The 23,612-nt window shown below is 39.7% G+C and overlaps 1 protein-coding gene across 1 annotated transcript; it reads right to left on the minus strand.

The window, feature by feature from the left end:
• Positions 1 to 3,098: 3,098 nt before the first annotated feature.
• LOC114272218 (DNAse I-like superfamily protein) lies at positions 3,099 to 22,816 on the minus strand. The gene is made up of 7 exons (XM_082924808.1): positions 22,292 to 22,816; positions 21,795 to 21,836; positions 6,466 to 6,548; positions 6,234 to 6,336; positions 5,913 to 6,126; positions 3,742 to 3,836; positions 3,099 to 3,642 (listed from the first exon to the last, which is right to left on the minus strand). The coding sequence occupies exons 1-7, from the start codon at positions 22,431 to 22,433 to the stop codon at positions 3,389 to 3,391; spliced, it is 933 nt and encodes a 310-aa protein (XP_082780934.1). The 5' UTR covers positions 22,434 to 22,816; the 3' UTR covers positions 3,099 to 3,388.
• Between the last annotated feature and the right edge of the window lie 796 nt (positions 22,817 to 23,612).

Genomic DNA, 23,612 nt, shown 5'->3' on the forward strand with positions numbered 1-23,612 from the left:
GCCCTCGTCATCGGAAATGGTTTTCCGGCCTCCGAAACCAAAGCATCGGACTGGTTCGCGCCCTCGGTCTTTCCGAGAAGCAAACTTTATATCGGGTTACAAGACCAAGAGGAGGAGTCAATGAATGGCTTCACTGGCTCCCAGTTTCTCTCCACAAAAAGTTAGATTTCATCCTCAGGCAGATTTATGGTTACACGCAAATTCTGTTAGTCGGTAGAGGGAAGAAACTTGTATCTTTGCATACAGAAAATGGTGGCAGTAGAGGCTTAGCCTCCATTTTAGAAGCAGATGTAAAGAAGATTGTTGCCATGGCTCGTGAGACATTTGAGAAGGATGGCCCTTTACTGGTGGTTGCATCTGGCCGAGACACAGTATCAGTTGCAAGTGACATAAAGAGATTAGCGTCTGACAACGTGTTTGTTGTTCAGATTCAGCACCCATAAATCTCTGAGGGAAAGAGGTTTGGTTCGTCCATTTACTGGTCTTGAGGATATGTCAGAAAGCTGGAGTTACCCTCCACTAAATGATGCTACTCCAACCCATACTTTTTCTCCTTCTTTCCAGGCACTCTTGTTCCCCACTCATATTTTTTTTTTTATTTTACTCCTCCTTTTGACAAGGACACGAACCACACACTGTTTTGCACACCCATCATCTTCTTTTTCCCTTAGTGGTAGGACCCGCCCCAACACCTTTGAATCTCCCCTTTTTTTTCTTTTTTGTTTTTTATTTTTTATTACTTTAACCTTCCGAAATTTTTTTCTTCACCTTTATCCCACACTTCATTTTACTTATTATTATTATTCTTATTATTAATCTTTTTTTTTTCATTATTATTTCTTAAAAAAAAAAAAAATAAATAAATAAATAAATAAATAAATAAATAATAATAATGAAGTAGATGAACTGCACACCAAACTCAACCTCATTTTATTCATGTCGGGGCTCACCCCGATCACCATAAAAAAAAAAAAAAAAAAAAAAAAAAAAAAAAAACCACCTCCACAGGCGGGATTTTTCTTCTCTACTCTGCCGCCGGTCTCTTCTTCCTGCCTCCGTCCTGGGCAGTCCTTGACGGTGCTGCCTCCGTGCTTCCTAGACCACCAAGCAAGTTTCCTCCTCCCTGCTCCTCCACTACAGCATATGGTGGCCCTCCAAATCGGAACATCACGGTGGCCTTCCGCTTCAACTCCTTGTTTTCTGCCTTTAGCACACTGATCTCTGCTCGCGCATCCTTATACATGCGTTGGAGCAGAGCCAGCTGGGAGTTTAAATGCTGCACCTCATTTGTTCTACTCTGCAGCCGGTTCGACAAATTTGTGACCGCCGTCATGCTTTCCACACATGCCTTCAAAGTATACTGATTGGCCTCCACATCCGACAGCCCTGCCATTCTTTGCTCCACAGACCGCATCGGAAAGTTCAACGGAGTATACCCAGCGGTGTTTGGTTGAGGTTCACTGGCCACCGCACCAGTTCTCTCTCCTGTGGACTCGTTGAGGTCGGGAAAGAGGGTGAGCAGCCCGCGGGAAGACGAAGCCATTTTTTCTGGGCAACAGAGTGTTATAGAGAGTGTTACAGAGTTTCTTCTCAGCAAAACCTCTCTTTCTAAGCAGAATGAAGAATTTTTCAGAGATTTCTCTCAGTTTTTCTGTCTCAGTTTCTGCCTCCTCCGCTTCGGTTTATAAAGACCATGACACAGAGGCAGCCACGCGCATCGCGCGCCTTTTGACGCCGACAACCTGGCACGCCTTTTCATGGCACGCCTTTTGATGGCACACCTTTTGATGAGTTGGGCACGCCTTTTGATGGCACGCCTTTTGACAAAATTGGGCACACCTTTTGAGGGTGCCACTTTTACAAGGGTCCGACAAGACTCTATAAACTGTCCCGACATTTGATACCGGTTAGCTTTTTCAAGGGTCCGATAAGACTCTGTAAACTGTCCCGACATTGATTCCGGTTAGCTCCTTTATGGGTCCGACAAGACTCTGTAAACTGTCCCGACATCGATTCCGGTTAGTTTCTACAAGGGTCCGACAAGACTCTGTAAACTGTCCCGACATTGATTCCGGTTAGTTTCTACAAGGGTCCAGCAAGACCCCATAAAACTGTCTTCTACAACGGTCCGACATGACCCCATAAACTGTCTTCTACAAACGGTCCGACATGACCCCATAAACTGTCTTCTACAACGGTCCGACATGACCCCATAAACTGTCTTCTACAACGGTCCGACATGACCCCATAAACTGTCTTCTACATCGGTCTGACACCCCCATACAGTGTCTTCACCAACGGTCTGACACGACCATACAGTGTCTCCTATCCTTTTTTCTTTTTATGTATTTTCTTGTTTTGTTCCTCTCTCCAAACTCAAGTTGGTTAGTTTCTATCCTCCTTGAGTTTGCGGGGGGCTGTTAGAATTTACTCCTCCACCTACCATCTCCACTAGCACCCACTTCACCTACCACCTCCACTATCTCCACTAGCACCCACTTCACCTACCACCTCCACTACACTACACCTACTACCACCTTCTCTTCTATATATAGGAGTTGTAATACATAACACAATATCAAACAATCTTGTAACAATATATCAAGAAATCAATCAATAATACAATTCTCTATTTCTCTTTATACATTAAATTTTCTACAGTAACTGTTATTAATGATATTAGGAAGCTTAGTAGGAATTTCATCTTTCTCAAAAACAAACAAAAAAAAATTAAAAAAAAAAAACATTAAATAATAGAGAAGATTTTATTGAAGTTCAAAACACAAAAAAACCGAAACAGTGAAAACTAAACCAAACTTACTATCTTCTCCATTTCATAGATGTAATGAAAATCTCCATTTTCTTTTATAAAGTAGCAACACATCATCAAAATTCAAATAACAGTCTATAACTACAACGTCATTAAAAGTTTAAAATAAAAAAAATTCCCTTATTTGATTTGTTTTTAAAATAAAAATTTGTGCCATTGATAGTAAAGTAAAGATCTCCACTCTATTTCTGAAATAAAGAGGATCTGCAAACTTCAAGCAGCACATGAACTCATGGAGACAACAAAACAGTTTTGAAGCTTTTTAAACTTCATACAACCTGCAAACTTCATCAATATGATAACTTATGAAATGAAAAAAAATACATTATTCAGGCACAGATTTTGGGGCTAGTCAAAATGAACAGTAAAAAATTGAATTCCTAACTGCTGGCGAGAAATTTCACAAGGGAATTGGTTTCTTTTTTCCACAACTCAAAGTAACGATAGAGGCAGTCAGGCACGGTGCATGGTTTCTGCTACTTTCACTAGGAAATTTGTCATTAACTGTTTCGATAGCACCAATATCCACCATTTTTCAACATTTCCAACATAGATGGCTCAATTTCCATCTTGAGCAGGTGGTTCGAGAAGTCTCACAGTACGCGGAAGCATAAACTCAACAAATATTGGATAATGCGAAGATGGATAGTACCCGTCAATGTTATCATTCACAACTTCACACGAAACTGGAATTAGCGATCTCCCTCTAAAAAGAATCCAATCTACGTGTAGATCCTGAGTTTGGCGATCCCAGCAGAGACAAAGAGCTCTAAAGATTAACTTGAGGAATTCAAGAGCTCCCTGTTTGTTACCTGACAGAAACGGGTTCAAATTGAGTGACTCCACAGTTTCAGCAGACACCACTATGTGTCACTTGAAGAGCAATACGGGGATGAGAAATAGAAATATACCTTTAAAGCCGTGAAAAGTGCGTATGAGAGACATATTCTTCCTCACCCGAGCATTGGGCCATGCATCCCTCATATCACCTACAACTCCATGCTCCCTGCAGATGGGTTGGCAAGAAAAAGCAACCGTCATCTAGTCACTTTTGTGCCTGGGTAGTGTATGAAATGCTAAAAAACCGCAGACATGAGCACGAGACGCAACAATTTTGGAAAAAACGGATATAGATATGGCGGGAATATGGAAAACAAATATGCTTTTATTTGCTTTGTAAATTAATATAAATTTAGAACACAAAGACATAAGAGACGTTATGTAAATGTGAGCGTAATTTTATTTTCTCTGTTTTCCCTCTCTTTGTTTCCATATATTTTAATTTGACCCTGAATCGTCTTTCCAAAATTATTATTAAAAAAAACCCAAAAAAACAGTGTCCTGAGGTGTGTCTGAACATAGGACACGCATGTCTATAAAGTATCCTCAGCGTATCTTGCAAAAAAAATAATAATTAAAAATTTTGACACACCACATGGCATGTTCAACACGTGGACACGTGTGTCCACAGTGAATAGGTGTTCGATACATGTCAGGGACACCACCCATATTTAAGTGTTTGTGCTTCCCAGATGAAATGTATTCCTCTGTTTTAAAATTAAGGTTGTGTTTGGTACTACGAGTCTACGATATAGAAGTCTGGGGAAGTAATTTGAAAGAATTCCCAATACTCTCCTTAAGGGCATCAAAACAAACTTTTATACAAAACAAATGAAAGTGACTTGAAAAGTTCTGCAGGAAGTTGTTTTCAATAGAGTAGGATGGCTCATTTATTATCGTATTGTGCATTACTTCCAAAAAAAAAAAAAACAGCAGCCCTTCGGTATCAGGTTCTAGCCCAAAAGTACTCAACAAACTCTTATTCTATTCTTTTTAGAATCTAGAAGAACTGAAGCCTAAGCCAGATTTAAGTACAAGAAAAAGTATATAAGTTGGGTACGATTCCCATGTTTGGCGAACAACATTAAATGTTTTCCTAAAAAGAACAAAAAAAAAAAAAAATGCTATGGTTTCCTGTTGTACAATAACTTTAAAAAATTTTACCCGAGGCTGCCTACACGTGGATTTTATGATGGGTTTTGGTTTTAGAAAGCTAAAACATTTAGGTTGTGTTTGAATCATGGATTTGAAAAGGGAAATAGAAAATGTGAGGACAATGTGAATAAAATATATTCCCAAATCTGTATCCAAATCCATGATTTAGACACAGCACATAGTTCTTGATAAGAGCATGGAGACTGTGAAGTGGCCCCTGGCCGCTTGAGCAGCCAAAGGACCAGCTCAAGTTGAGTGCTTCATCTGCTGGATTAGTGATAGAACAGAGACGACGACATGGAGTCCACTCAAGCAGTACTTCTGGAAGGCACACAGGAAAGGCAGTTTCCTACCTAGTTTTGGAAACTAGACTCCAAACCCTTGTAGACCTAGGCTAGTTTGAGGCTAGTACTATGTTATATAAAATGTTACTCTATTAGTAGTGATTTGAGTAATGTTGTAGACAATGTCTTCTTCTGTTACTCAACCAAGTGTTCAATCCGACCCGCCTGTATCAACCTCTACATCTTCCTTGGCCAAAGTTAAGGATACTCAACTTTTGGAGGTTGAGCCTGACAAACCAAATTGCCTCAATCATTAAAATTCTTTAACTACATTCCTCCAAACCCTGGCCAATCAAGAGCCTTCTCAATCATGTTTGGTGGTTGACGATACTTCAGATTCTTCATCAGAATCTGACTTTGACGATGGTGACCCTCCTCTAGTCCTTGTGGCTATTGCAACATCCTCAGCTGAGATTTTGTGAAAATAGAAAGTGAGAGGCTCTTGTAATTTTTCTATTGAATATCATAGTAAAACCGCAGTGACTTCATATACATGACCTTTTGTTTTGGGTGGTGGATCATTTAAATCTGTGTGTTTCTTGTCCGTACATTTGATATCTACTTCCATTCTAGATTCGTTGTTTGTGCATGTGTGATTGCTCAGGTCCTCAAGATTTTTATTTTTATTTTATTTTTTTATCCTCACCAATTCTAAGAGGGAGAAGAATTTTTTATTTTTCCTAGATGAAAAAAGTTAGTTTGGACTTGATTTTACAACAAATTATCCATGTTGCAGATCATACCTTGATCTCCCGAGAAGAAAACGTCCAGTAGTTGATTCCTTTTGTGTGTTAAATCCTCCACAATATACAACTGGTAAGTTAGGAGGCAAAGACGCAATATGCTGCCATGTGAGTAAAGCACTTCTCCTGCGGGCACGAGGACTGAACTCATCCATGCATGTATTAACTATCTGAAACGAAAATCCTGGTGGCTCAACTCCTTTTAGTTGAAATGTGTAGACATTTTGTCAAGGAAAAAATATAAGAATAACTTTGGTTTTAGAAAGACAAGGGAAACAATAAAACAAGATATTAACGAGGTACACTAGAGTAAAAAGGATATCACCCATGTGGCAATACATGGAACTTCAGATCCCCATGATGTGCTTCCAGGGACCGATGGCGATTCTGACAACCAAAAGGTTCCACCTTCTAACAGTTCCACCTTCATTAAATGCAAATAATAATAATTATAAATAAAAATGGATCAAACATGATGTGTTAAACTAACCTTCTTGACAAGAAATGTTTTACAGTTAAGCTTGTTTAGAAAGGAACGGAATGGTTTTCCTACCTTCTCCTTGTCATAAAAGATGGTGCAATGTTGATCTAAAGTGTCTTCAGATCCTTTTCTGGAAATACCAAATTGATCATAACCTAGCATATTTAAGAGATCAACGCCCATTATTAGATGTTTTGACTAAAAAATATTAGGGAGTGCTTCCTTTTTTTCCATTCATTTTCAATCAGATTAAAAGGAAAAAAATTCATTAATTAGAATGAAGAAATTGTAAAAGATTGGAACCACCAAAAAAAAATGATGTCATGTTTTAAATTATTGAAATGATATTACACAACACACAAACCTATTTCCAATGCCATAAGAAAACAATACGATGAAATGATTTCTTTCCACTTGTGGGTGATGGAGATTAGAGGCGATCGGTCGTTGACCTCTAGGAAGATGGTGGGCACTTCAATAGCCTGAGATAACTGGAAGTAGAAGAGGAGAAGACCAAGGCAGGCTTAGAGAGGAAAGGGGTGACAGTGAGAGACCTTGAACACTTAGTGTATGCTATGTGATTCTTGTTGCTGTTGTTGTGTTATTGTAGCTGCACTTATGATGTTGTTATATAGACTCCAGCAGTATTGGAGCCCAAACAACCTCAAAACAGGTGGCGAGTTCTACTCGACTCGATAGGAGGGTGATATCAAACCTACTAGCTGTGTCCTATGATTCAGGTTCTTGGGACGTTGCATCATAAGAGCTTCAGTTGTAGGTATGATATCTTAAGAGGCGTATCATATGTGCATCAGATGTAAGTGTAAGGTCAACGTCCCTTTCTCTAAGCCAGGTCAAAGGGGGAGCTGTCACTGTAGGGAGACAATTACACGACCTTGATGATCCCAAGGTCTTAGCCTCCAATCCACAATCCTCCAATGATCCCAAGTGGGAGTGCCTAGGTCCTACTCCCAACCTAGGCAACCAATAGGGTGAGTGCATGGGTGAGCCAAGGGCTCATCCTGAGCAACTAAGTAAACATAGGTGAGTCAAACATAGGTGAGCCAAGAGTCCAACTATGTTGCTATGGAGTTGGGGTGAGTGGGTAAAGAATATATTTCTTGAGTTATGAAGGGCCATAGAGAACTCTAGGTGAGCCAGCTCTATCAAAGTGAGTTGTGGCCTTGTTTTCATACTTGGTAGTGTGCATGCCCCCGCTTAGGCTAGGAATACAACCCCAACTCATCGTGGTGCCTTAGGGGTCTGCCACGTGGATGTACGATGGTGATGACGTGACACCTGTAGGGCTCGCCACATGCTAAGCATAATATAGATACCCACATTAATGCCCCCTGTACAGATATTCTCATGAGTGTCTGTACCTGTATGCCCATGGAGAATTCACATTTTAATTTCATCTGGCACGAACAGACCGGACGAAAATGTGGACTTGTTGGACGATGACCTCGTTCCACAGGATCTCTACTACTTCACATGAGATTTCAGCTTCATTCCATAAGCACCAAGTCCTACCGTCACTCTTTCCATGCCACAAGGAGGCAGATTCATGGTCTTGGTGTTGGAGTAGCCCATGATTTGACTCATAAACTGGGCTTCGCTTTCTCCCTTTTTCGTGTTTGTAATGATGACGAGATGGAAGCGTCCATAAGAGTGTAGGTGCATGTAGTGCTAGAGGAAGTTAGGATGAGCGGCGCCCTCAGTGTTTAACAAGAGGATGTTGAGCGGAGTATTGTGGGGAATATTTGGCGGAGCATTGCGGAGGACGCTCTCTTCCCCCAAGTTGAGGTCTGCGAAGTTCTCTATGTCCCATCCAGGTCCCAAGTCTTCATTTGGGTTTTCCATTGATTCTGACATGATGGAGATGTGGTGGTTCAGATCCCTCTCTGTCGATCTTTGTGAGAGGATATTGATTCGGATCCTCTCGAAATGTAGGATTAGCACTTGCATTGCCTGGCAAGTGGATCCTTGGAGGGTAAGGTTGCCTTCTTGGTTTGGCAAGAACCAAGTGTAAGATGGTGGTATTGTGTAGAGATTTGGGAGCGTCAATGCTTTGTACCATCCCCTTATTTTACCCCAAAATTCTTTCAGCACCTCTATGACCATATATGGGGATGTTGGGTGCTGGACCCAAGGGGATTCGAATAGCGGACCTTGGAATTGCCATGGAGGCATGGAGAGCAATCTTCGAAAGAACTCACACACCGGGCAACAGCGGTGAATGGGAGTGGAGCTCGAAGCTCTAGAGTTGGAGTTCAAAACTATATAGTTTGAACCTCTCCAGTTTGGAGCCTTCTTGTTCACTGGTCGGCAGTAAGTGGGAGTGGAGCTCGAAGCTCTAGAGTTGGAGTTTGAAGCTATGTAATTTGAACCTCTCTAGTTTGGAGCCTTGTTGTTCACTGGCCGCCAAACGATATTATCTCGGTTGTCCTCTCCTCCAGAAGCCATTGTTAGAGAGAATGGGTTCTTGAAGTTGAAAGGAGAGTGTTAGCAATTGAATATGAATTTGCTTGAGTTTTTTTTTCTTTTTTTGTTGTGTTGTTTTGTATTTGCTCTCTTATAAAGAGATTGCATCGAGAAGGAGGAGGTGAGTTTACTAACTTTTGCAGCTTTATGAAGACATTGGGAATAAGCAATCCATGAAGAGAACAACTCACCAATTGAAGTTGTAGCTATTGGTTTAGAGTGGACCATTAATAGTTGTTGATTTGGAGCTGTTCATGGTAGCTTGTGATAGCTTTTGTAGCTGTTAGTAACTGCAGTAAAGTGACTTTTTGAAGAGTCCAATGTTTCTGCAGTCATAAGCCATGAGCGGTCACGTCTATTTTTAATGTTTCCACCAAGCATGGATTTAAGGATCCTACTTGGGAAGGTACGACCTCAATATGTGTCTATATATATACATTATTTTTTTAAAATTTATTTATTTATTTATTTATTTTTTGAATCTTGATCAAATAGGAGCTTTGTGTTTTCCGGTTGCTTCCCAGGTCTTCTCCTTTTACCCATTGTACAGAGGGGATTTTACCCTTTTCTTTTTCTTTTTTTTGAATCCTGATCAAATAGGAGCTTTGTGTTTTCCGGTTGCTTCCCAGGTCTTCTCCTTTTACCCATTGTACAGAGGGGATTTTACCCTTTTCTTTTTCTTTTTTTTGAATCCTGATCATAGGGGGGTGTTTTATTGACTTGGTTACCCACATCTTGGTTTCTTGGATAAATGTACCACTAAAAAAATTGTTTGGTGATTCTGGATTTGTTTATACTTTTCTCTTCCCGTTTGGTCTTGGATTTTCCATAGTCTTTCACTCCAAGTTGGGTTCTGGGTTTTTTTTATGTTCTTTCTTCCTCTAAGTTTGGTTCTGGGGTTCTGGGTTTTTAGAGAGAAAGAAAAGGGTGCCAACAGCCATGAAGGAGGAAAAAAAGGTTGCCGTCGACGAGCCACGAAGCGAGATCCAACAACGCAAGAGGGGCTGTGTGGTGTGAAAGAGCCATGGCTTCTCTCATACTATTGTCGAGTCGGGCTTTGAAGGGCTAGGTTTTTGTATTATGTCTTCAGGTCTTGAATCGAAGGGAGGGGAGTGGGTCAAGCTCCAAAGTCACAAAGGAGAAGAGCAGTGAGTTGTTAGAGAGAGAAAGGAGGGAAGAAAGGTGCCGGCGAGTTGCAGAGGTCACCATCAGCGACTACAGTCATGAGCCATGAGCCATGAGCGGTCACGTTTGTTTTTAATGTTTCCACCGAGCATGGAGAGTTTTTGATTGATTTAAGGATCCTACCTTGGGAAGATACGACCTCAATGTGTGTGTATATATATACATTATTTATTATTTTTTTTTATTTTGAATCTTGATCAAATAAGAGCTTTGTGTTTTCCGGTCACTTCCCAGGTCTTCTCCTTTTACCCATTGTACAGAGGGGATTGAGCCTTTTTTTTTTTTTTTTTGAATCTTGATCAAATAGGAGTTTTGTGTTTTCCAACTGCTTTCCAAGTCTTCTCTTTTTACCCATTGTACAGAGGGGATTTTACCCTTTATTCTATTTTTTTTGAATCCTGATCAAATAGGAGCTTTGTGTTTTCCAATTGCTTCCCAGGTCTTCTCCTTTTACCCATGGTATAGAGAAGTGTTTTATTGACTTGGTTACCCACATCTTGGTTTCTTGGATAAATGTACCACTAAAAAAGTTGTTTGGTGATTCTGGGTTTGTCTATACTTTTCTCTCCCAATTTGGTTCTGGATTTTCCATAGTCTTTCACTCCAAGTTGGGCTCTGGGTTTTTTTTATGTTCTTTCTCCCTCTAAGTTTGGTTCTGGGGTTCTAGGTTTTTAGAGAGAGAGAGAAAAGAAGGGGGGTGCCGACAGCCGTGAAGGAGGAAAAAAATTTCCGTCGACAAGCCACGAAGCGAGATCCAACAATGCAAGAGGGGCTGTGTGGTGTAAAAGAGCCACGGCTTCTCACATAGTGTTGTCGTGTCGGGCTAAAGTTGGAGAGCTCTTAAAAGTAATAATAGAATATTGGAGAACTATAAGGCCCCGTTTGTTTTGCGGTGTAATAGATGGGACGGGATTAGGATGGAGGTAGGGTTATTTAGTATTGTGTTTGTTTGTAGAGTTGGGGAAGGGATTAGGATGGAGGAGGGGATATAGATGGAGGTTGGAAGGGGGATTGGGATGGAGGTGGTGGAGGTGGTATTAGAAAAATAGTGAGGGGATTAGAAAAAATTTTATTTTTTATATATTGAGAATTTTTTTAAAATATTAATGTTTTATTTTTTATATTTTTTTATTTGTTTTATTATTTTATATAAAAATAATTTAACAATTCCTACACTAACAACTATCATCAAAACAAACACAATTTTACTTAATCCCCTTACTATCAATCCCCTCCATTCTACCTCTCAAAACAAACAGGCCCTAAGATTGGAGGGCTCTAAAAATAATAATAAAACATTGGAGAGTCATAAAATTGGAGAGCTCATAAAAGTAATAATAGAATATTGGAGAATTATAAAATTGGAGAGCTCTAAAAAGTAATAATAAAATATTGGAGAACTATAAGATTGGAGAGTTCTAAAAATAATAATAATATATTGGAGAGCTATGAATTGGAGAGCTCTAAGAATAATAATAAAATATTGAAGAGTTATAAAATTGGAGAGCTATTTAAAATAATAATAAAATATTGAAGAGTTATAAATTGGAGAGCTCTTTAAAATAATAATAAAATATTAAAGAGTTATGAAATTGGAGAAGTCTAAAAATAATATGAGATCTATGAAATTGGAAAGACGAAAAAATTAATGACGGTATATTTGGAGTCAGCATCACATGGGAATAGTGTATTTACAGCTACACACATTGGTGAGCCAAGAATTAGGAGAGCCAAGAACTTGGTCCGCCATGTGGGGGAGAAAGAACCAAAATTTGGTCCGCCCCTTGTTGGGAGCTCGGAACTTAGCAACTCCAAATAGCCATAAAAAGAATTTAGCTTGATCCATATTGGTGAGCCAATGACACTAGGGAGCTGGTTTCAGGGATTTGAAAGAAGGATTTGAGAGAACATTAAAGTTGAGGAGAGCTAGTATTTGGAAGACTTTTACTATTATTATTATTATTATTATTACTATTTTTTTTTTTTGGGTGCAAATATGATTCATGTATACGAAACTTACTTGCGATTCGGCATGATGCAGGTAGAGATTGATTGTTCAAGATGAAGGGGAAAATTGTTGTGTGTCCGTCAAAGAAAGCCGTCAAGAAGTTACCAAGCAAGGCAAGTGGGGAAGAGGCTTCCGAAGTGCCTTCTGTCGAGCACTGGTTCCATGCTTCTTATTTTGGAGTTGGGGATAACTTCTGGCAACAGTTGGAGCACAAGGGCACTGTCAATCCATCTCAGATTTTGTTGGGAGTACCTAAGGCAGAAAAGTAGGCGGAGGGGATGATAGCTCCCGAGTCTATTATGCGGTTACATAGAGCGCGGCCTCTCCCCGTATGCATTTCCAGCTCATGATAGTTACGCTTTTACTAAGAATGGTGGGAGTTTTGATACTTAGGCTGAGGAGGTGCTAACCGATACTTCTTTCAAGGAGATTTTAAAGAACGCCGACGTGTATGGTGCCATAGTGACAAGTATTGGGCTGAATGTGAAAAGGAAACTATCATGGTTGAGTGTAGCATTTTCCCACTGGAGTTCCAGTTCTCACACCTTTGTTGCTCGGTGGGGGGAATTGACACCTACATTGGAGGATGTTTGCGCTTCGACGGATTTACCTCTGCTTGGCATAGCGGATACTCTTGCTAATACATCTGCCCCAAGTCATCTAAAGATTATATCTACTCTGAAAGCCTTGGTTTCGGAAGTGGGATTCTTGTTGAGCGGCTATGACAAAGGAGGGGAGTACATTGGTCCACAGCGTTAGGAACATTGTAAGAACACTTTTGGGGGGTGGTTACGATACTGTTATCGGGACTTGAACACATTGCTGAAAGAAGGAACCGAGGTAGGGGAAGAGAGGGTAGATGGGCCCGAATATGAGAAGTATAAGCATAGTTCCACCTACCTTGCTGCTTTCCTTTCATACTGGTTGAGTCGGTATATCTTGGAGGGGCCACCCAAGGATGGCATAGACTCATCCGTGTTTGATATTGCCGCTTATTTGGCAACTGGTCTTTCGATGGCACTTGGGCCACTGTTTTTGGGGACTATACACAGGCGGCTAGATATGTATCAGGTTAGGGCGGAGAAGGCGAAGGGTCGGTATGATGTTATTAGCTATGTATCGACTTCCTTCCTTCAGATGTTCTTATATGAGTGATTTCCTAGACTTACCCTCAGACCGACGAATTTTGAGCCCGAGAAAGGGCGAGAGCCAAGCTGCCAAGCGGTATGGGGCGCCAATTCGTGGGTCTTTGATGGATGTTTTTGATGATGAGAGTGAGTTTGTGGCTCGTTCGTATTTTCCACCTGTTGTCAGGTGGCTTCTTTTCGAATGTATGATTTGGTAAATTCCGAGGTGGTTTTTAGTGGTCGATTAAGTAATGCTGAGACGATGACAACTTGTAGCTTCCTTTCACGTTCCTTGCCCTATTTTGTGGGAGGTGCGTATGGTTCTATGTCCTATAATCCAAAGAGAGTGGCTCACCAATTCAGATTTGATCAAGAGGTGCCTAATTTTAGCATAGTTCTTTCTGTTGCGGGTGCTTTTGAGCAATTCTCCTATCATACTTTTCTTCTGCGGCTCCAAAAGTGTACAAAGTTTATTCAAGCGACAGTGGATCGCGTGGGTGGGGTGTTAGCTTGTTGGCGACATTATTGGAGGGAGACCTGTGCCGCATTTCGAAAGTTTCTCGAAGGTGATATTGGAGACTTAGAGGTTGTGTGCATCTCATCGGTTAATGAATTATGTCAGCCGCGCGTGAAGGGCAGGACTGAGGCGGCTAGGGGTGAATTGTCCCCATTTGCGCACTTAGAATTGCTCTCCGATGTGTTGAGTCAAGCGAAGGTGGTAGCCATGAATGGCCTTAAAGGGAAAGTGGGTGTGGCTAAGCGGGCGCCTGAGCCTACCTAGGGGTGATCCTTCTCAGAGAATGAAGGTTAGTTTTGCTCTGTTTTTCTTCACTTTCTTCCTTGTTATGCCTTCTTTTTTTTCTTTTCTTTTTTTTTTGGGGGGGGGGGAAGGTTGAACATTTTGTTTTTCCAAGTACAAAGGTTAGTCATCCTTCATGATATTTCTGGTCTGCCTAGGGCGGCATTTGCGCCTTTTGAAGAGGAGAACTCTGTTGATGATTTGCTTCCGCATCGTCGGTTGTGGAGACAAACTAAGGCTAACAATGCTAGTCTATGAAGTATGGACACTCCAAAATTAGTGTCATGGCGGTGTCCGACACAGGAACACGCCGGGGACACGTACGGGACACGCCAGATGGTGTCCCTTTAATTAATGATTTTTTTGTAGGGGACACAGCGAGGACACGCGTGTCCATATAAGGACACGGCATGGGACACGGCGGGAACACGACATGGGACACGGCAGGGCTATTTTTTTTTTTTTTTTTTTTCTCTTTTGCCTCTTATTTAGTGCTTTTGTGAAGAATATTGTTAGATGTTGAATGTTTTCTCCTTCTCGTCTTAGTTCTTGTTATCGTTTATTATGATTTTTTTGTGAATGGATGATCTATTAATTTATTTAAATGTAATGGTTATATTTATTGAATTAATGTTACTATGTTAGTGTTTGTTAATTTTGATGTAGGATGAATGTAATATGAATCTACATAACACAAAAATATATAAAAATAAATAAAATAAAATTCGTTGTGTCCCCTGCCGTGTCCGTGTCCCCATTTTTTGGAAATTGCCGTGTCCCATGTCCGTATCCGTGTCCATATAGGTATCCGTGTCCGTGCTTCATAGATGCTAGTGATTCTAAAAGTGAGGGTGATGATAGGGGTAGCTTAGAGGTTAATCTGAATGCTAGGGATGGTGATATTGCTAGGGTTATAGCAAATGTTCCTATTAATGGGATGAGATCTCGAGTTGCTACGTCATGTGTTGAGGATAGAGTGACCTTTGCACCTCCTCTGCTGCAGTTAGGTCACCTGGTGGCACATTTAATTGGTCTTGGGGAAAACGATGGTGATGATCCGACTGGTCGGTTGTCTTTGGTTGATGTTCAGTCCTACCTGCCTTCTGGTAGAGTCCCCACCGTCTCTTTATTTAGTGGGAGTAGCAGTTTGTCATCGGTTGATGCTTGTCCCAGTTTGCCTTCAGTCGGTGCTCAAGTTAGCCTTCCTTTAGTAGATATTCAACCTAGTACTTTGTTTGCTTTGTCTGGAGTTGCTACCAGTTTGCCACTTGGTGAGAGTGGTAGTTGTGTTCATGATGAGACTATTGCTCCTAGCGTTGGCTGTAGCGGTCAAGCGAGTTTACCTTCCATGGATGGTGAGCTTACTATGACTCGTCTTGGCAGTGCCTAACGACAGGGAGCAGGTTCTTGATCCCAAGGAACTATTTGCTGATGTACGAGGCGAGTATTTGCCTAGGCTGAACTTTGTTTTTGATCACGGGCCAAGCACCTTCATGCATTTGGAAGCTATGTTAGTACGACACTATTTGTTAGAAGCATTCTGCTATATGCTCAGAGGGTTTTGTGACCTTACTCCGGAGAATTCTGTTGACACTTTTCAATTATTTCGGGTTGTGGCAGAGTTTCAGCAGCATGAGTTTGAGGTGAGCTGGCTTAGAGAGAGTTTGTCTCGCATGGAAGCTCAAGTGAAGAATCGCCAGCTTGAGGCCAAACTAGCATAAATGGACAAGCTTTTGATGGAGTCAGCGTCGGCTAGGGAGAAGGCCGTAGTGGAGTTAGAGCGGGCGACTATGGTGCTGGCGGACATGGACTCGGCGATTTCGAGTTTGAGGGAGAGGAGAGCTGTTATAGAGGCTCAACTTGTCAGTGTGGAAGGGGAGGTTTTTGACTTGGGTAGCTAAATTGGTCCAAGTTAGGCGAGCTAAGGGGTTTCATGTGTTGGAGAGTTGAGGATTCAAGTCATTGAAAGTTGAGCTAACATTTTTGTAATAAAAAAAAAAAAAAAACCTCAATTACTTTAAATATATATATATATAAATTTTAAAATGATTATTAGTAGTTGCATAAAGTGTAATGATTATTAGTTAGCCTTAGTTTGTCTCCACAACCGACAACGCGGAAGCAAATCATCAACAGAGTTCTCCTTCTCCTGTTCAAAAGGCACACAAGCCACTCTAGGCACACTAGAAATATCATGAAGGATGGCTGACCTCTGTACTTGGAAAAACAAAACGTTCGACTCCAAAAAAAAAAAAGGAAAAAAAAAAAAGGCATAACAAGGAAGAAAATCAAGAAAAACAGAGCAAAACTAACCTTCATTCTCTGAGAAGGCTCACCCCTAGGTAGGCTCAGGCGCCGCTTAGCCGCACCCACTTCCCCATGAAGGCCATCTGCGGCTACCACCTTCGCTTGACTCAACACATCGGAGAGCAATTCTAAGCGCACAAATCGAGACAACTCACCCCTAGCCGCCTCAGTCTTGCCCTTCCCGCGCGGCTGACATAATTCGTTATCCAACGAGATGCACACAACCTCTAAGTCTCCAATATCGCCTTCGAGAAACTTTCGAAATGCGCCAAAGGTCTCCCTCCAATAATGTCACCAACAAGCTAACACCCCACCCACGCGATCCGCTCTCACCCAAATAAACTTTCTACACTTTCGGAACCGCAGAAGATAAGTATGGTAAAAGAACTACTCAAAAGCATCGGCAATAGAAAGAACTACGCCAAAAGCAGGCACCCCCGATCAAATCCGAATTGGCAAGCCACTCTCGCTAGATTATAGGACATAGAGCCATAAGCACCTCTCACAAAATAGGGCAAGGAACGTGAAAGGAAGCTACAAGCCGTTATCATCTCAGCATTACTCAATCGACCACCAAAAACCACTTCGAAATCTACCGAATCGTATATTTGAAAAGAAGCCACCCCGACAACAAGTGAAACATACGGACGAGCCACAAACTCGCTCTCATCATCAAAAACATCCATCAAAGGCCCACGAATGCGCGCCCTATACCACCTGGCAGCTTGGCGCTCTCCCCCTCCCCGGGCTCAAAATCCGTCGGTCTGAGGGCAAGTCTAGGAAATCGCTCATATAAGAACATCTGAAGGAAGGAAGTCGATACGTAGCTAATAACATCATACCGACCCTTCGACTTCTCCACCCCAACCTGATACATATCCAGCCACCTGTATATAGTCTCCAAAAACAGTGGCCCAAGTGCCACCGAAAGACCAATAGCCAGATAAGTGGCAATATCAAATACGGATGAGTCTATGCCATCCTTGGGCAACCCCTCCAAGATATACCGACTCAACCAGTATGAAAGAAAAGCAACAAGGTAGGTGGAACTATGCTTATACTTCTCATATCTGGGCCCATCTACCCCCTCTTCCCCTACCTCAGTTCCTTCCTTCAGAGATAGGTTCAAGTCCCGATACCAATATCGTAACCACCCCCAAAAAGTATTCTTACAATGTTCCCGACGCTATGGGCCAAAAACTCCCCTCCTTTGTCATAGCCGCTCTATAAGAATCCCGCTTCCGAAACCGCAGGGGGGGAGGGGAGCTCCACGATGAGTCGGGGTTGTATGCCTAGCCTAAGTCGGGGGCATGCACACCACCAAGTATGAAAACAAGGTCACAACTCACTTTGAGAGAGCTAGCTCACCTAGAATTCTCCACGACCCTTCATTACTCAAGAAATATATTCTCTACCCACTAACCCCAGCTCTATAGCAACATAGTTGGACTCTTGGCTCACCTATGTTTACTTAGCTGCTTAGGATAAGCCCTTGGCTCACCCATGCACTCACCCTCTTGGTTGCCTAGGTTGGGAGCAGGACCTAGGCACTCCCGCTTAGGATCATTGAAGGATTGTGGATAGGAGCCCAAGCAACCTCAAGACAGGTGGAGTGTTATCCTCGACTCGACAGGAGGGTAATATTAGCCCTACTAGCTATTTCCTATGATTCAAGTTCTTGGGAAGGTTGCATCATTGGAGCTGCAGCTGTAGGTATGATATCTTGAGAGTCGTCTCATATGTGCACCAAATGTAAGTGTAAGGTAAATGTCCTTTTCTCTAAGCCAAGTCAAAGGGGGAGCTGTCACTGCAGGGAGACAGCTACACGACCTTGACGATCCCGAGGTCTTAGCCTCCAATCCACAATCCTCCAATGATCCTAAGCGGGAGTGCCTAGGTCCTGCTCCTAACCTAGGCAACCAGCCAAAGGCTCATTTTGAGCAGCTAAGTAAACATAGGTGAGCCAAGAGTCCAGCTATGTTGCTGTGGAGCGAGGGTGAGTGTGGGTAGAGAATATGTTTCTTGAGTTATGAAGGGCCATGGAAAACTTAGGTGAGCCAGCTCTATCAAAGTGAGTTGTGGCCTTGTTTTCATACTTGGTGGTGTGCATGCCCCCACTTAGGCTAGGCATACAACCCTAACTCATCGTGGTGCCTCAGGGGTCAGCCACGTGGATGTGTGCTGGTGATGACGTGACACTCGTAGGGCTCGCCACATGCCAAGCATAATATAGATACCCACACCACTCAATGTCCAAATGTACAAATGGTGAGCTCGTAATGAACTCCATGCGGAACAAGAGTATTTGTATTGTAGTCCAAAAGAACCACAAAATAAATGGTGAATATGAAAATAGTAAGTTATAGAAGTTATTCACAACAGGCAGTGGCGAAGCCAGAAAATTTATTCGAGAGGGGCAGCACCACCTCTTATCGCATTTTTTTGTAGCTGATAACATGAAGAAATGCAACAATTTAAGTACATACTCAATAGGTATAATGCACACGACCACTACAGTCATAGCATTCTAGTTGTAATCAAAACCAGTCACTAAAATACACCATTCAATGGTCAACAAAAAAAAAAATCTTTAAATTTAAAGTACAACTCCTCCCATGAATTGATAGTTGAAGCTAAGCATGTAAATTTTACTAAATATATCTCAAGTGTCAAAAACATTAAAAGACGCTATGTATACTCTATTCACAAGTGTAATAAATTATTTTTTCGTAGCACCTAAAACTCACCAATTTCAATATAGGATACTCTGAATGCAGAGAAAATATATAATGAGTTTTTCAACTTTTGTTGTCACCAGGTCCACGATGTCAAGAAACAATCATTGCAAATTCACAAGCTACCCTAAACCAAAATAGTTCAAAATATTTATACCAAAAATTTACAGACATCCACTTAACTCAGAGTCTTGTAGACACTTCATATCAGTAAGTTGATTGAAGATCAATCAACATTTGGACAGGTAAGGAGCTTTATGATCAACTGAAAAGATTGAGGCCTAGTCATGTGCCTTCAGAAGGCCATCTTTTCAATTAAAGAGATCACTTTCCCACAAAAGAGTTCATTGTGAGCTTTATGGAAAGTAATGGTCATTAACAGAAAACATCAAATTCTTAGCACCTTAACAATGAGACAGGTTGCCTAGAAGAGAACAATCAACAATGCAAGAAAAGAGCACAAGTCGCACAATATCTGGAAATCTCAAATATTTGTAAACAAAAATTTAAAACAATTACACTCAGTTTAGTCCCCATTTGATTGGGGTTTGGGAGGGGTAGATTAGGTATAGGCCTAATCTTCGATGTAATTTGCACAAAATGGCTGCCTTCAGGTTCAACCCACAACGTCAAAAAAAAAAAATTACAAAGTAAAAAAATTACCCGGAGTATTTAACAAGTCATACAAATGGGTAGGCAAGTCATCGAGCACTCTTCTATATACCAACCAAATTGGTATCCAATAAATTCTTTGTATGAAGAAGAAAAGAGCCTACATATAACCAGCAAAATTGTTCTCAACAGTCATCTTTCATAACATCTTAGATTGACATTGTTGAGGGCTTGCTTCATAAAGCTTAAAATTTCACATTGCTGGTTTCTAAAGCTTTCAGGACCTGGAACACAATCTACAGAAGTTCAACTTATGCATACATGCTTAATCTAAATTGCCTTCAAACCCTAGACCTTATTAGGGCTCAACTTGAGTATTTTAGCAACTCTAAGAGATGCTGGGTGTAATGGTTTTACCCTCTCTATAATGAACTTATTTTCTTATCAACAGCTCTCTATAATGAACTCAATACAAAAAAGTCTGTCATGGGCCAGTTTATCCTAATTTAAATCTCTATTTAAAAGACAGAAATTTATTTGAATCAGTTATTTGAGGATTTAAACTAATGGTTACAATTTTCTTCCAAGATCTGAAAAATTATGCACCACCACCCATCAATTATGCATCAACTTTAGAAAACAAACTGAATCAGGAAGACACCTCTTCTTCCCCTCAACAGCAGGAAACTATAGCTGAACAGACTAAGGAATGCTTATTTCTTCTTAATTAAATCATAAATCAAAAGTGGTATGTTCAGATTAATTTAGTCATCAATAAGAACTATATGATCAGTAATGCAATCGCTGACCTACACCACAAGGTTGTAATTATTATAGCTGACCTACACCACAAGATGTATTATATGAAGAAAACTTTTTCCATACAACAATTTATCATGGAAAAACCATTTATGCTTGGAATATTGACGGTATGTATGAAAAATTAATTTATGAGGTTATTCATAGCATGCTTGTGGTATTGTTTTCAAGAATAATAGAAATCTGGATAAAGATGTTGCCAATTTTCTAATATGTGGTTTTACTGAACATTAAAAGGTTAGTAGGATAATTGTTTAACCACAGCCGAACATCATGAAATCGCTAATGCCAAAAACAGGTTAAATCTAAAATCACCCAACATGTAGAAGAAAAAGGAAAAGTTTATTTATACACTTATCAGTGCAATTCTTCTATATTTTTTTGGTGAACCTACTCAAAACAAAGAAATCAGTAGGGAACGCTTACAATATCTTAAATGTCCATCTGTAACTCATTTTAGATTGGACAAAGATGTATTCTTGGTAAAAGTCATGCAGAGAACATATGCTAATAGTAAGCATTGGAAGGCTAAATTTATTGATGACCTAGTTTTCAGATTGGTTAGGAGGAAGAAGATGAACACAAGGGCATTAATTTCTTTTTGCATTGTTGTTTGACTTCTTTTATATTTTTTTGATGAACCTACTCAAAACAAAAAAAGCAGTAGGTAACGCTTACAATATCTTAGATGTCCATCTTTAACTCATTTTAGATTGTACAAAGATGTATTCTTGGTAAAAGTCATGCAGAGAACATATGCTAATAGTAAGCATTGGAAGGCTAAATTTATTGATGATCTAGTTTTCAGATTGGTTAGGAGGAAGAAGATGAACACAAGGGCATTAATTTCTTTTTGCATTGTTATTTGACTCAGTGACCATTGTTTTTTTTTTTTTTTTTTCATGCCAACTCTGAAAATAGACGTGTGTAACACAATTTTCATCAATTTAGACAGAATTGTTAGAGGTAGGCAGGTGAAGTGCCAAAAGGACCAAACGCATGCAAAACGGCCAAAACACAAGGCGAAGTAAATTTTGCCCAGAAAAATTATAGACACTAGCCAGCTTTAGTTTTTTACATGGACGAAGATAAACAAATAACATTCAAAGCCAGCCAATGTCATTTCCAGAGCTAAGTTCATAACTTGAATCAAAATACAGCATACAAGGTTAAGTTTTTCCTACTTAATGCTAAGCAAGCAAGTTTAATTTCAATGATGGAATAGCAAGTTTGCATTTCCACCAAAAGCAAAAAAAATAACTGTTTTTATCCTTTTTACGCATTTATGTTCTGGCAGGCAATCACAAAGTTATTAGAAACATTACCTGGCAAGCCCTGCTGAAGATACTCCAACTGAGACTTCACACCTAAAACCCAAAAACATCATTGAACAAAATGATATGAAAAACAAATCAAACATCAAATATAGATAGAAAAAATTGATCAACCATCCATCTAAAGCAATAACAACAACCTAATCATCCAACCCAGATTAACTATTTGAAACAGGAGAGAGAGTGGTCACAAATTTCAATATCTATTTTAAAAATAAAATAATCTTCAAATAAAGACATCAACCATTCTATCATATCCTCTCTACCCTTGTTCAGACATTTCATCAGTAACCATCAAGATCAAAAAAATAAACAAAAAAATCCCCAGACATAAATTTAAAAAAATTAAATTTTCAAATAGAGAGATCAATTATCCTATCAAATCCCTCCACACCATTGTTCATGCATATATAAAAAAGCAAACCCAGATCAGGAATTGCAAAAAAAGCACAAGCGCACAAGCAAGATCCATAAACAGATAGATATACCTTGTTGGGTACAAAGAATCATTGGGGAATAACTGGTTATAACGCTTATACACAAATCCCTCCTTTTTTCCCATGAATTTGGACTGTCCTCTGCCTGATCTTCAAGAAGATTGAAAGTCATTACAGTTAGAGAAACACTCATTTTTTTCCCCTCTCTTTATATATATCCCTCAATCTCTACATGGGTATCGATGAAGATAGGAAGGAAATGATATAGGATTTCCAAGAAATCACAGGACAAAGTTAAGCAGATGTTTGGTTTGCTTTTGCTTTCTTACTCAGAAGAAGTTGTGCAGAGCTTTGTTTCTACTTTGAAAAGCTCAAAAGTAAAAGCAACCAACCCAAGCAAAAACAACTATTATTGTCTGAATTCTGAAAACGGTAAGGCCAGTAGGTTGCCACAGCGGAGACACGTGCCAACTTGAGAATTGTCTGAATTCAATTCAAATTTTTGTAGAGGAACGGTGTTTTGTTTTCCATAAAAAAAATAAACGATTTTTTGTAAATTAAAAATTAAGAATTGAAAATGTTTAATAAACGACATGTGTTGAATTTCACTCAAGTTCATATCAGAAGATAAGAGAACTTGAGGGTATATGAATTTATTATACGTCTCATTTTAATTATTTAAATCGTTTATTTTATAAGATTTTTTTATGTAAATCATCGAATGAAAATATTTAAATCGATTTAATAATTATAATATTTTTATTTTATTGTGTTTGTCTAAAAAAAATAAATGATACTTATTGTCTATTTTTTTAAAAACAAATATAATAAAATAAAAAAATTATAATTATCGAATCAATCTAATTTTTTAATAGATAATATACAATAATAGTTCAAATTATCAAAACGAAATTTATAACGAGTATCGCAAACACCTCAATCTCATATTCATATGAACTTGGGAGCTTGGCTTCATTTTTTTTGTTGAAGGACACTACTAAACGTTCGATTCTAAAAATTTTAATGCAATTGCTTTAAATTTTAATTTTTTTGAGTTATAAAAACAAAATTTATGTCTCTATTTACATGTTCACTTTTTTGTTCATCCTTGTTGGTGATTTTTGTGGCTACCGCAAAATTTTTGACGGCTTTTCTAGCATCAACAAGATTTTTGAAAGTTACTAAGGTCATGTTTGACAATAAAAAGAAACTACAAATAAAAAAATGTAAAGGTAAAATTGTCATAAATTCAGTTTCACCCTACATGTAAACAAAATAAATTATCATTTTAGCATTAAAAGATCTGATATCATCTTTAATACCCCATGTGCTGCTGGCCCAACTTGGATTTAATTTATCCCCTATTTATTCT

Source organism: Camellia sinensis, chromosome 4, assembly GCF_055761805.1.
Source record: "Camellia sinensis isolate YWXY chromosome 4, ASM5576180v1, whole genome shotgun sequence".
NCBI lineage: Eukaryota > Viridiplantae > Streptophyta > Magnoliopsida > Ericales > Theaceae > Camellia > Camellia sinensis.

Excerpts from the sequence above, each read along its gene's own strand:
- LOC114272218 (XM_082924808.1), bottom strand. The coding sequence starts at position 22,433 with ATGAGTGTTTCTCTAACTGTAATGACTTTCAATCTTCTTGAAGATCAG. Across the intron at positions 6,337-6,465 it reads TCTTTTATGACAAGGAGAAG|GTGGAACTGTTAGAAGGTGG; the intron begins GTAGGAAAACCA and ends CATTTAATGAAG. Across the intron at positions 3,837-5,912 it reads TTTCTTCTCGGGAGATCAAG|GGAGCATGGAGTTGTAGGTG; the intron begins GTATGATCTGCA and ends ACCCATCTGCAG.